Source organism: Natator depressus, chromosome 3 (genome assembly GCF_965152275.1).
Source record: "Natator depressus isolate rNatDep1 chromosome 3, rNatDep2.hap1, whole genome shotgun sequence".
In the NCBI taxonomy this organism is placed as follows: domain Eukaryota; kingdom Metazoa; phylum Chordata; order Testudines; family Cheloniidae; genus Natator; species Natator depressus.
In genome coordinates, this window is record NC_134236.1 from 109559494 (window position 1) to 109574546 (window position 15053).

Genomic DNA, 15053 nt, shown 5'->3' on the forward strand with positions numbered 1-15053 from the left:
TCCAACCATCCAGACAATCATGTATGGCCAATGCAACTGACAATGTTTGACAATGTCAGAAGTACTCTACAGAGTATACTCGGAGCCTCCCTGCCATTATTCCATAGGGATGGCATCTGGAAGGCTATATAACTGACCCAGCCAGAGAGGGCATTGATGGGAAAACTAATGTCTGCAAATTCCAGCATTACTACACTTTTTAGAGCTATACTTTTTGATACAGTATCTCTCAGATTTCAGAGTAGCAGCTGTGTTAGTCTGTATCCGCAAAAAGAACATGAGTACTTGTGTCACCTTAGAGACTAACAAATTTATTAGAGCATAAGCTTTCGTGGGCTACAGCCCACTTCATTGGGTGCATAGAATGGAACATATGTAAGAAGATATATATACACATACAGAGAAGGTGGAAGTTGCCATACAAACTGTAAGAGGCTAAGTAATTAAGATGAACTATTATCAGCAGGAGAAAAAAACTTTTGTAGTGATAATCAAGATGGCCCATTTAGACAGTTGACAAGAAGGTGTGAGGATACTTAACATGGGGAAATAGATTCAATACGTGTAATGCCCCAGCCACTCCCAGTCTCTATTCAAACCCAAGTTAATGGTATCTAGTTTGCATATTAATTCAATCTCAGCAGTTTCTCCTTGGAGTCTGTTTTTGAAGCTTTTCTGTTGCAGAATTGCCACTGTCAATGCAGTGGTGGCTCAGTGACAGGAGCTGCCTGGACTTAGAGAAGAGCCAGGGGAGTTGAGGTTGGGGTTGGGAGTGTGGAAAGAGTTCACAGCAGCTCTAACACACACTGGCTATCCATCTGGACAAAAAAATAACCACCACCATCCTTTCATAGCCACCAATGTCTGAACCAAAGAAAACACAGCTCTTCATGGCTGACTTCAAATGTGAAGATGATGTTGGTCATCCATGTTTTATTTCCATAAAGTTTATAGGAAAACCTTTCATCAAGTAAATTGCAGTAATCCAATGACAGAGTGAGCAGGAAAGATGGATGAGGAGAGAGGATGGGAAAGATGCCATATGAGGTCAAAAAGGCTGTGGGAGATTGGAGAGAAGGCTGGAAGGAAGGACCTCCAGTGGCTCTGTGGGTCACAACTGTCATGGGCCAACAGCTAAGCTCAGGTCAGGGAAAGCCTTGGGGTGCTGGGGAGACATTGAGGGCAACTGCAACAGAGAGCAAGTTTTCTGAGGAAAGGGACTGGTAGCATATATGCAGGTATTCACTGTTAGTTCCAACAACAGGTAGCCCCTCATTTGTCAAAGCACTTTACATACGTTTAAATGTTCTGCTGAATCTGGGTTCTATGTGCCTGATCCAAAACCCACTGACGTCCATAGGAAGATTCCTGTTGACTTCATTCGGCTCTGGATCAGACTAAATGAGGAAGTAGATTTATAGGCAGTTCAGCACATTGGCAAGTGTATCTGGTAATTGAAAAGGGGGAGACATCAGCAAAAGGCTATCACCTAACAATATTCTTTAAAAGCTAACATTGCCCAGATTCATCAATCTTGATTGATAAATAAATGTAAAATATTTTTAGCAAAGTTAGGAAACCAGCTAGGGTTTGAAGCACTGCAGTGGTTCAGGGTCTACAACAAATTTGGGAACTATTTCCTTAGGGCAAAAAGTTACTTTTTTTTGTTATTAGCCCTTGGCTGTGCAGTCACACTGCCAATAGTTGAAATTGATTTTTTCTTTTTTGGTCGATTCTGATTGAGTACATTTCATTCCAAAGGCATACAAATTAACCTCACTTAAAAAGCCCACAAAATTTATCTGCAAAACGGATTTTTTTTTCTTGCTATACATTGTTTTATGCATTTGAAATTTCTATATAGCTGGGCTTCAAGAAAGCATCCATCTATTTGTGATTTAACTTTAGAGCCATTAAAATAAATCACCAACAATCTGTATGTCTTCTGAGGCCAGGAAAAGTGTTTGGGGTCCTAGTTTGGCTTCCTGAGCTAAAGTGGAATAATGGTGGCTTTTGTTTCAGATTGTAAGGCCACTGCTAGAAAAAAGAAAAGGAGTACTTGAAAAGAGACTGTGGGCTTTGTTTTGTGCAAACCACTGAAAAACACTGCCAAAAGCAGAAAAGAGACAAAGAACTGCTGTTATAGGGAGGATGTATCTAATCACAAAGTCAGTGACCTTATCAATCCATGCCATACCTCTGTGATTCATCAAAACTGTGAACTCTTGAACAACCCTTTTAACAGTCCCCAGGTATTTGCCCTTTAAAGAGTTAGCTGCTATGTAAATGACCTTGCTGACTCCTCCCCCTGTAGGACTGTAGGTGTCAGGAAGATTCTGGAAGAATCGCAGCAGACTGCAACTTTTAATAGTGTCAGGGGTACAGCACCCAGATCAGGAAGCTGACCCCTCTAGGGCTAGTGAGAAGGCAGCGGGGGGGAGGGGGAGAAGAGGGGGAAACAGGAGGAGGTGGAAAGACGAGAGCAATTTATCTCCTTTGAATACCTCCTCAAATTCATTACCCCTGACTAACTAGCAACATATCACATCATAATCTCCACTCAGGCACCCCCAGTGCCAATCAACTGCCTGACTTTATTTTAATCAACAAGTTAATGTAGCGTAAATAAAATGCTTGCAGCTTAAAATTTCTACACTTACACACACATACATATCATCAACAGTAACATTATAAAGGGCTTTCCTGAACACTTCTTTCTCTCTTCTCCTGTTTGGTCACCCCACTAATATTAACCCAATGTGGTGCTGATCATTACTCACGTTTCTATATAAATTAGATTGTACGATCCAAGGGGGTGTTGTTTGTCTGTCCTGCCATGGTATCTGAGCACGTTACTAAAATCTGTTGGCCTGAATTTCAAAATTGAGTTGCCAGAACTCTAGCTGAAGTCAGTAGGAGCTGCTGATACTCAGCACTTCTGAAAAATCAGCCCCTGTAAATTCGATAAGAAATCTAAACAAAGTTCTCTCTTTGGTTCTCTTTCCCAACCACCATTCCAACATAGGTAGAGGTTGATCAGTACGTGTGTGTTGCTGTTTATACTACCAGAAATATCTTTGACAGTATGCAAATAATACAAATAAAGCGCCTTCCCTCCAGGCAGACTCGAAGTGCCTACAAGTTTATATGGAACTAGAAACTTCACTTCACAAGCAATTTATTTGTGTGTATAATCGCAGTAAGCAAATTTTTATCACTTTTAACTTCACTATTTCTCAATAATTTAGTATCTTATTAAAGATTATGTTTCTCCTTGAAGACGTATGAACATGCCAAATTTGAACGTTTAAGACACCAAAAAAAAAACCATCTTAGGCAAAACATTCAAACTTGTAAAGCATTTTTCTTGCTCCTACATAGTATCCTAAAAAAATATTCACCCGGCTTCACACAAAATTCTCAACAACGATGACAAAAATCACCTTTAGGCTATCTGAAAACAACCATGAGAAATTTCAGACCAAACTTTGGAAAGTTAGAAGAACTTAAAATAGGGAAGAAAATTGCATAACTATCTTAGGCCTAGTCTACACTACAAAGTTAGGTTGACATAAGCTGCCTTGTGTCAACCTGTTTGTGCATGTCTACACATGTCTAAATTTATCTCCCACCAATGTAAGCTCTCCATTATGCCAACATAGTGACATCATCTCCTTGATCAGTGTTGAGCCATGGTCGATGTAATGAGGTCAATGCAGTGTGAATGTAGACACTGTTACCTATATCAACCCTAAAGCCATGTCTACACTACATAGTTTTGTCTACCAAACGCAGCTTACATTGACCTAACCGTGAAGGTGTACACACTGCAATGCTCCTCCCGCCACTTTAACTCGCCTGCTATGCCAACATAAAACCACCTCGGTGAAAGGTGTAAAGCTTAGGGCAACAAAGTTAGAGCAACCCAGCGTCAGTGTAAACACTGTATTGCTTACATCACCCCAAGTGGCCTCCAGGAGGTATCCTACAATGCCCACTGTGACTGCTTTGGTCATCGTTTTGAACTCCACTGCCCTGTAGCCAGATACACAGCTGAACGCCTCTCCCCTGTTAAAGCCCCAGGAAGTTTTGAACTTGCTCTTCCTGTTTGCTTGGTGCAGAGTTCTCACATAGCAACTGCCCAGCTGAGCAGACCAGTTCCATGCAGCAAACGTGCTCCTGCCTGGAGTGCACCAGAGGTGATGGATCTCCTGGGTCTGTTGGGAAAGGAGGCTGTGCAGGCACAGCTCCAATTCAGGTGCAGGAACTTGCCCAGGGCATGGAGGGGAAGGGCTATGATAGACACACGCAGCGGTGCTGGGTAAAACTCAGAGTTGTGGCAGGCATAGCAGAAGGCAAGGGAGGCAAATACTCACCTCTGGTGTGCAGCCACAGATATGCCACTTGTAACAAGGAGTGGTCTGGGGTCAGGGTGGGGGTGAATAGACCCCCCTCGTCTCCGCTCCCCATTGAGCTCCTCTTACAGCCTTGTTTTCATAACGCACAGCATGACATTGAAGAGCAGTGCAGGACCTATGCTTTCTGACACAGATGGCTGGCTCGCTGGTTACCAGGGCAGTTGAAAACCTAGTAGGATGCCCATGGAACCTGCATCATGTGACGCTGAACCTACCCCCATGAGGCATTGCAAACCCTTCCCAAAGCACTCTGCAGCCAGTTGCACAGTGGGATAGCTACCCACAGTGCACTGCTCTCTGTGTTGATGCAAGAGTTGTTAGTGTGGATGCACTCTGCTGACATAAGGAGCATAGCGTGGACATGCAACAGCACTTTAATTACAGCGGTCGCTGTACGTCAATGTAACTTAAGTCACCTTAACATTGTAGTGTAGACCTAGCATAACAGTGCTCCAGCCGCTGTCCCACAATGCCTGACACTGACTGCTCTAGTCACAATTGTGAACTCCACTGCCCAAGGGACACAAACACCTGATGCACCCCCTTTGAAGCCCTGCAAATTTTTGAAATGGCTTTTCCTGATTGCCCAGCTTGGCAAGCACACCTAGCAGCTCTCCACTGTTGTGTGCAACTGCCCAGCTGACCATGCTGGCTACATGCGCCAGATGCACTCCTGCCTGGAGTAGACAGGAGATTTTGGAGCTCCTGGGCCTGTGGGAAGAAGAGGCTGTGCAAGCACCGCTACGAACCAGCCACAGAAACATGGACATCTATAAGCAGATTGCACAGGGGATGCAGGAGGTGGTATACGACAAGGATCAGCAGCACTGCCCCGTAAAAACAAAGGGACTACAGCAGGCATATTAGAAGGCCAGGGAGGCCAACAATTGATCCAGTGCTGAGCCTCAGACCTGCTGCTTTTACAAAGAGCTGCATGCCCTACTTGGCAGTGACCCCAGCACCACCCTGTGCACCACTGTGGATACTTCTAAGGAGCCCAAGTCACAGGACCATGGTGTGTGAACAGTGAGGAAGAGGAGGAGGATGGGGGACATGTGACTGAGGGGAAGTGTGTCCGGTTATGCTGCAGGACCTGTTTGAGACTCCACTGCAGTCCTGTCAGTCCTAACAGTTGAGCACGTGAGCCTAATGCAGGGGAAGGAACCTCAGGTAAAGTGTCCACATTTATGTTCCATTACAGTGATGATGCCTCCAACTTAGCAGGACACAACTATCAACTTTTTATTAATTTACTCCTACTAGAAGATGTAGCAGTACAACAAAGAGAGGTAGAGTTTATCTGCTTTTCATTCCCCGGTACAGTTAGACAGGGGATGAGGGGGAGGCAGGGAAAACAATTTGTTTGTGTACACAGGAATGTCCCTAGAATCTTCCTGAGAGACCTTGATGAAACTTTCATGGAGGTACTCTGCAATCCACTCCTGAATATCCGTAGGGATAGCAGCCTTATTTCTTCCTCCATGATTTGGTTACAGAATAAAATTCTATTATTCGGAACACAATTCACTAATATTAGTTCATAACATAGGCTGCAAGTGCTCAGCAGTTCTGAAAGCAACCCATTACCTGCACAATGTTACACAACTAACAGGGTAATTCACAAACAAAATTAATTGGTGAATTGACAATGCTGTATTCCTACATGTACATCAATCACCACACGATTCCTACCAGGTCAAAAAGAGCAGGAGCAGGTAGAGCACACCACAACAACATACGCACTACTCTGGTTCACTGTTTAAATTATCTTTCAAAGGCTCCCTGAGCCGTATAGTTCTGTGTTGAGCTCTTCTAATAGGCTTTGTATCTGGATATCCAAATTCACCATACTACCTCCGCTCTCCACCCTAGTGGAAATTTTTGCATCACATATATTATGCAGGACACATCAGGCAGCTATAGCCATTGGGATATTTTTCTCACTAAAGGTCCAATCTTGTGAGTAAACAGTACAAGCGATCCTTCAAACAACCAAAAGCACATTCAACTGTCATTCTGCATCTGCTGAGCTGGTAGTGCAATCGTTCCTTGGTGCTGTTGAGGTGGCTTGTGTACGACTTCATAAGCCAGGGAGCAATGGGTAGGCTGGGTCCTGCAGGATCACTATTGGCATTTCAACTTCTCAATGGTAATCTGCCATTTGGAAATTAAAGTCCCTGCTTGTAGCTTTCTGAACAGTCCTGTGCTCTTAAAAATGTGAGCGTCATGTACCCTCCCTGACAAGTTCACACTGATGTCATAACCGTAGAAAAGTAGCCCTTTCTATTCACGTATTCTGTAGCAAGGTGGGCTGGTGCCAAAATAAGGATATGCACGCTGTCTGTTGCTCCTCCGCAGTTCAGAAACCCTGGTGTTGCAAATTCATCCACTATGTCCTGCACCCTGCCAACAGTCACAGTAGTAAGAGATGATTAATGGCCCTGCACATTTGCAACACAACGGTCTTTGCGGTGGATGTCCCAACTCCAAATTGATTTCTGACTGACCGGTAGCAAACTGGCATTGCAAGTTTCCACAGGGTGATTGCCACTCACTTCTCTGCTGTCAGTGCAGCTCTCATTTTGGTGTCCCTGCACTGGAGGGCTTGGGTGAGCTCAGTGCACAGATCCAGGAACATGGCCTTGTGTGTCCAAAAGTTCTGCAGCCACTGCTCGTCATCCCAATTCCACCAATCAGTGCTTGTTCCAGAAGCAGCACTCCACCATCTGCAGCTGCTCCGTGAATGCCACTAACAACCTAGAATTGGTTCTCACTATATCCCACAGCAATCTTTCCTCCAAGGAATCATCATGTTCCCCACTTATTCGGTTCTGGGGTTCTACAAATACTCCACGATCATGTGCCCTGTGTTTGCAACACTCATGACGATAGGGCAGAGCTGGGCAGGCTCTGATCTTCTGTCAGAGATGGTGCACAGTGACAAGTCCTGCGTGGGTTTGTGGGATTTTGAAGAAAAAAAAAAAAAAGGCAGAAAAATTATGGGATACATTTAACATTATGGGATGGAGACAGATACAAACTGGGAAGTTGACCCCATGCTCCCAGTCACCCCTGCACGACTCATTTCAGCCCCATCATGCATTGCCAAAATTTCCCAAAAGACTGCGCATTGGATAGTGGTAAGTTGTACAGTGGGATCCCTACCCACAGTGCACTGCACTCTGCATTAATAAAAGCACTCCTGCCTACTACACACACTGCCGACACGGAGCCAAGTATGCATGCACACAAGCAATATACTAACTGTGGCAGCTGTATGTTGACTCAAGTTATGTCAGCATAAATTTGTAGTGTAGACATGGCCGAAGAAGACTGGCCACAGAAAGAGGCCTAGATGAGACATGGCACTCTAGTTGTGGGGAAGACATCTGAGCAAACTGCCAGCCATGGAAGGACTTGATACACTGGAAGATTGTTCATCATACTTAACTCATATTTTGATATTTTAAATGAAGATTAAATTAATACCTATGATTATCATAGTGCTAGCCCAGCCATGATTTTACTTACTTATTATTTATTGTGATTTTTTTCTCTTTTATTTTTAATCCTGTGCATAATACCTTGTTAGATATCTGGAATTCATGGCAGAGACTTTGGTTAGGGACAGGCACAGTACACGTTCCCAAGGGAAGGAATCTGATCTCCAGGCTCAATGATGCCGAGTCAGGCATGCAATATGAGCCTAGGCTGGGGTGGGCAAACTACGGCCCGCGGGCTGCTTCCGGCACATCAGTCATTTTTATCTGGCCCTTGAGCTCCCACTGGGGGGCCGGGGTTGGGGGCTTGCCCCGCTCCACCCAGTGCTTCCCAACCCCCAACTCACAATTCTACCATCTTCCAACACACGCAGAGCCACACTGCGCAGGCACAACCGCACCGCACTATTTCCAGGATCGGAACCCTGCCCCTACTCGGCAGTGCGCCCAATCCCGTCCCAGTCTCCTACGGCCCCACCCTCGAGAGCCTCGAAACCAGCCAAGGGCCACACTTGTCCCAGCTAGGGTGCCTCCACCCATGGCGATGCCTAGTACGGCCACCTTGGAGCCCCTAGGAGTCCCCGGTACTGCCCCTGTGGAACCCCCCTCCCCGCCACACCCCATGAGTCTCCCACCTCAGTAACATCCCTTATAGAGCCCCCCACATGCTACACCCCATAGAGTCCCCCTCTCCCACCAGGCATTCACGGCCCGCCATACAATTTCCATACTCAGATGGGGCCCTCAGGCCAAAAAGTTTGCCCACCCCTGGCCTAGGCAGTTGTTCAAAAGAGTAAGTGAACTCTAGAGGCACACTCACGAAAATCTAGGAGGATAATTGCAGTAGGTAACATTGGGCATTAGGTGAGCCATAAAGCTTAAGGAATGCTAGGGTTGGTTTCACGAAGTTAGCTAACGTTTATTTTCCCCAGTATTTTCTGCACTCTATTATCTGGAATTAACATGTGAGGGTGCCCGCCACCATTTCCTTCCAAAAATTCTGAAATATGTCAATCTTAAATTTATTCTCTGAAGAAAATTACATGAGAACTCATAACTTACTGCAAGTAGGTGTGCACTGAATTAAAAACATTGCCAGAAAAGAAACATGTAAGTTACACAGTCCCAATATGGCACCAACTTCCTGGTGACAATTTACACCAGTTCTATAGATCCTTTTAACTGTGCTGTTCAAGTAAAAAAATGGATAATTAAGTTGTTTCTGCAATACAGAACATTTTGTTATAGAAAACAGACATGGACGTGCTATGTACTGTACAGAGTGTTAGTTGCTGGGAGTGAGAAGGAAATGTGTTTTGACAGAAAAAATATTCTGCCAAAAAATTATTTCCCAATTTTAATAGTAACTTTAACATATTGCTCCATGCTTCCTCCACACCATTATCCCCTTAAATCATTAAGTGTATCTAAACAAGATTAATGGATTCCATTTCAAGTTTACGGGACTATTTGACAATGTATAAGCACGTAAGAAAAAGCACAGAAACTGCAGAGACTTGCCATGTCACTTAGTATATCCCTGCACTGGTTAGTACAAGATTGTCCCACTGTCTTTTTGTTAGTGCTTTGTCTACTCTATTTTTAAATGTCCCAGATGATGTGGCTTCGGTGTGTTCCCTTAGAAGCTAATAAATAGTTCAACAGATCTTGCCCCGGAGAAGAATTTTCTGATATTTTGCTAAATTCAGCATTGGCCAGGGGGAGGGATATAAGTGGAGCCAAACATATCAGTTGATACTTTTGACATCCAAACAGAAAAACTGTTTCTGGCCATTGTTGTTATCTTTTGGCTAGCAAGAAAATGGGGTCTTTTCTTATCAAAGGACTTAGCCATGGTAGAACACTCTAGGCTGGACTCCTACAATCCACTACTTAGGGCTGACCACAAAGGCATGTACAACTTTTAGCTGATCCAAAATACAACAGCTAAGTTCCCAAATGGGACAGATCATTGAGAATACAGCTCACCTGTACTGTTTTCACTACAGTGGCTCTCCCATCCAGTTCTGGATCTGGGTTAAGGTCCCAAAGCTCTCCTTTTGTAAACACTCAATGGACTTAAGCTGATTTGTCTCGTTAGACTGACCGCCCACTTGGTAAGGCGACTCCCATCCTTTCATGTGCTGTGTATTTATACCTGCTACCAGGGCCGTCCCTAGCCATTTGGGTGTCCTATGCAGCCCCCCTCAGGTGGGGCTGTGTGGGACCCCAGGCCTCCCCCCTCCAGGGTCTGGGAGGCAGGAGCTGTGGGGGGCCACTTTTGGGGGCCCCGCAGGCCCAGAGTGGCCCAGGAGATTAGCGGGGGGCCAGGAGCAGCCTGCTCCACTTCCCTCACCCCAGCCCCAGCCGTGTCGCTCGGGGAAGGGATCCCTCCCCCGCACTCACCGGCAGTGGCAGGAAGCGAAGCAGCCCGGCCCCGGCCCCAGCCCGCTCTACTCCATCAGCTCCCAGCCACAGCGCTTGGCTTCCCGCCACCAGTGAGAGCGGGGACAGTCCTTTTCCCAACCTGAGCGACATGGCTGGGGCCGGAGCAAGAGAAGCGGAGCGGGCTGGGGCCGTGTTGCTCCGGTTCCCGCCGCTGGTAGGTAACCTTTCCCCAACCTCCCCGTACTCACCGGCGGCGGGAAGCAGAGCGTCACGGCTGGGAGCAGGTGGAGTAGAGAGGGCTGGGGCGAGGTTGCTCCGCTTCCCGCCGCTGCCACTGAGCGCAGGGTTGCTGGGGGAAGAGGTGGAATGCGGGCAGGCCGGGGGCGGAGCACGGGGGAAGGGTAAGAGGCAGGGCAGAGGGAGTTGTCCGGGGCCCCACATCTCCCTAGGGATGGCCCTGCCCCTTGCAGTGGGCGCAGCCCGTCGAGGGGCTGGCCAAGGGATAGGGCTGGTTCTGCCACATATGCAGCATGCAGCTACCCCAAATTTCATGGTGCCCTATGCAGCTGCGTATGCCTAAGGACGGCCCTGCCTGCTACTGTATTTTCCAGTCCATGCATCTGATGAAGTGGGTTCTAGCCCACAAAAGCTTATGCCCAAATACATTTGTAAGTCTCTAAGGTGCCACAAGGACTCCTCGTTGTTTTTGCTGATACAGACTAACACGGCTACCACCCTGAAACCTCAAGGACTGTCTCTCTCCTTCTGCACTCCACTGTGAATACTATAATTACTTTCACTTTTTCAGCTGACTGAGTCCTGGGTAAAACTGTCAGGCATCAAATACCTAGCATTTTCAGCAACAGGCCTACAGCTGTAGAATTCCCTAACACAAGAGATCAGGATGAGTTTGAGACTTGTCTCTTTGCAAGCACAACACAAGATACATCTATTTGTGGAGGCCTTCCCGCAATAAAAGAGTCTACAAATGGCCAGTGAATCTTTTCTTCCCTTTAGGGATCTTTGTCTTAGAATGACCCAAAGGTTTACCACCTAACAGGAATAGAAAAGAAGGTCCATAATTGGATACGGTTAGGAGAGAATGTGAACCATAGCCAAAAGCATAAAAACAAAAGCAATTAAGTATAGCAGAAGCAGAAAGCCTACATGAGAATCAATTAATTTACCCAATCACCAGGCAACCCAAGGCGCAATTGAGGAAGGGCAGAACATTGCAGAGAAGGTAAATCATTTCTCAGCATCACTCATAATCGGACACGATGTTGGGGAAGTCTGACTTAACCATGAGAGGCTGACCTATTCCAGTGCCTAATTTCCTGCTGAAAGGAGAGTCTGGAGCCCAGTTTAGTGAAATAGCAAAAATTCACCCCTTCTCACCAAATAAATGACTGGAGGGAGGTTGCATAGGCAGATGACTCCATGAGGTCCAATCAGGCTTCTTAGCTTTGTTCTCTGTCTTATCCATTTTGAGAACCTGGCTGTCTGCTTTTGTAGTACAGTATAAGCCAAACTAAATCCAAGTGTTGCCTAGAAATATCATACAATACAACTGACAGCAAAAACCCTTTGAACAAATTTATTTCAACTAGGGTGACCAGATGTCCCAATTTTATAGGGACAGTCCCGATTTATGGGTCTTTTTCTTATATAGGCTCCTATTACCCCCCATCCCGTCCCGATTTTTCACACTTGCTATCTGGTCAACCTAATTTCAACAACCATAAAACAGGAAATTCTACAATAGCCATGTCTTTTTACATTTTCTGTGTCCTTCACCTTCAAGTGACCAGTGCAATTCTTTGAAAGGCCAAAACCAATCGCTCACACAATTATTACAAAATAATTTATGAGCACATTGAATGTAGAGAAAAAGCACTCCTTTTAGAATGTCTAACTGCAATAATCTAACCTCTAAATAGGTTTCTATGGCAAAATGTTGTCCAGATGAGGTGTATTTAAACTTTTACTTCGTTCTGCAGGTGAAAAGGCTAGAAGGAGATGTTAAATGTAACCAATGAACAAAGATCAAGATATACAGTACTCCCAGTCTTGGTCTAACTGCAATTGTAAGATTTGCATAACAAACATAAGTAATTTATCCCAGAGTAAACTGTTCTGTCCTATTATCATTTAGTTCTTATGTAGTGGAAGGCTTTTTGTTGGCTGAAGAAATAAACATCCTGGGAGAATTTATTTGTCTAACATACAATATAATTGCAGTACATATTACATCGGGGTAGGCAACCTATGGCACGCATGCCAAAGGCGGCACATGAGCTGATTTTCAGTGGCACTCACACTGCCCAGGTCCTGGCCACCGGTCCGGGGGGCTCCGCATTTTAATTTAATTTTAAATGAAGCTTCTTAAACATTTTTAAAACCTTATTTACTTTTCATACAACAATAGTTTAGTTCTATATTATAGACTTATAGAAAGAGACCCTCTAAAAACATTAAAATGTATTACTGGCACGCGAAACCTTAAATTAGAGTGAATAAATGAAGACTCCGCACACCACTTCTGAAAGGTTGCCGACCTTTATATTACATCATATTTGTTTTCTATTATACTGTGACACACAATATTTCATCTGATGGAACGTAATAGTATGAACAAATCCTATTCTAAAATTACCAGATACTTAAGAAGAATACAGCAGGAACACTAATGGATGCAAGTCTTGGCTCTCCTTACTTAAGAGTACACGAGGTTTTCTTGCTTTGTGTTTGTTCTGAAGAGTTCACTGTTGGAGAGCTTGAAAAGCTTGTTTCAGAATGTAATTTCCTTGGCAGAAATTCAAAGTACTCAATTAGTGAACAGTTAATCCCAAGTAGTTTTCCCTTTATCTTGGCCCACAGCCACACATTTCCACCATAGAAAATGTGTTTGTGAAAGAAACATTCCATATTCTAAGCTTTGTGTGCACAGTGTATTTGTATGTAAAGTATCTGAAGCTCTGAATTGATTAATAACTAATTCAATTTATGTTGTGGTAGAATAGCACATCAACTACAATTATAGAATTATGAGGCCAAGAATTTTATTTGAAGTCTTTTAATTAGTCTATAATTTTTTAGTCTCACTAAAATTTCTTCTAATGATTGAATTTCAATGTTTAGCTATAGTAACTGATTCCTTGTCTAACAAGACTGCAGAATATTTTTTCAAATTCTCCATGACTTCATGCCTTATTTTAGTCTTATGTAGCCTTAATTTTTCTATGCCATACAAATAGTTTTATATTGAAAGAGCATTATGGCTGGACTAATGAAAATTGCTACATAAGAGCTAAGTACTGTTATTATTATTGTACAGTTAAGCACTTAAAGTCAGGAAATGACAAAATGAAGATTATGAATACATAACCTTAACTCTGCCCATTTGTGTGAATGCACTAAGCTACAATCTTTAATATACATCACACATTGTATTATTAGATGAATGGTATGGCACACTATTTTCCATAACTGTAGATCCAGAAAAACATATAGAAAGAAAGAGGTTTATTCTTCAGCACTTTAAAACTCAGATGCCTTTCAATAAATTTCAAATAGTGAGTGCAAACTGCATAATTTGGAACTATTTAACTAGACATCTCACATCCATGTAGTCCTCATGTCTGCCACATCCTGCTGGGGAAAGCACAAAGACTTTCTTCCCCTGTTGTGAAACCCTTATGGCAGTGGTTCTCAACCAGAGGTATGCGAACCCCAGGGGGTATGCAGAGGTCTTCTGGGGGTACGTCACCTCATCTACATATTTGCCTAGTTTTACAACAGGCTACATAAAAAGCACTAGCAAAATCCATACAAACTAAAATTGCATACAGACAGTGACATTTTATATTGCTCTCTCTATATTATATGGTAATGTAAAGTGCATATACGTGCAGTATTACGCATGTGTTTTATGTCATTTACTGATGCATGCAAGCACGTAAGTGATGGTGCAATTATCATGATGTGCATGCAGTTGCAACGTAAAAATGGATAGATGTTTAAAACGAGGAAGTGGTAGTGGCAACAGTGAAAAATTTAAGAAATTGAAAATGACTGGAAAAAAACAAACCCAGTTCTGCAAGGAATATATTGCTTTTGGATTCACATCTACAAATAGTGATCCACCTCAAGCTTTGTGTTTCTTTTGTGGAGAAACTAACAAATAATAGTATAAAGGCGGCGTATTTGCAACAAGATTTGAAGATAAAACACCCTATGCATAAGGGTAAGCCAGTAGAATTTTTTCAAAGAAAGATTTATGAGTTCCAGACTTCCCAGCTTAAAATGAAAAAAGCTTCAACTATTTCTACGAAACCACTTGAAGCTTCAGATAAAGATCATTTGGCCCATTTGACATCTGAGTTCAAGTCATGTTTCCCCAACATTCAACACTGCTCAGCTCAGCTCGACTGGGTAAGAAACCCATTCATTTTGTTAGATATTAGCAGCATTCTGCCAATCAGCAAGAAAATCTTTTTAAGCTGTCCTCAGACCATAGTTTGCAAATGAAGTTTAATGACTCCACACTAACCCAGTTCTGGTGTTCAGTACAAAAAGAGTACACTGACATTGGGAACCCTGTTTTGGATGTTATGTTACCTTTTGGGTCAATGTATCTTTGTGAAGTCTCATTTTCTGCTATGACTGCCATCAAAAACAGAGCAGAAGTAGACTCAATGTGGAGAAAAACGTAATTGTTGGTGTTGTTTCACTGCCTCCCAAAAAG

At 43.8% G+C, this 15053-nt stretch overlaps 1 protein-coding gene across 1 annotated transcript in view; it reads right to left on the bottom strand.

Annotated features, from left to right (window-relative positions):
- Positions 1 to 15053, bottom strand: part of PLAGL1 (PLAG1 like zinc finger 1) — a 67796-nt gene that overhangs the window by 20213 nt on the left and 32530 nt on the right. Inside the window, exon 2 of the mRNA XM_074948546.1 lies at positions 1298 to 1397. Within this exon, the coding sequence (XP_074804647.1) occupies positions 1298 to 1358 (61 nt within the window). The 5' untranslated portion in view covers positions 1359 to 1397. The remainder of the gene's footprint in view (positions 1 to 1297; positions 1398 to 15053) is intronic.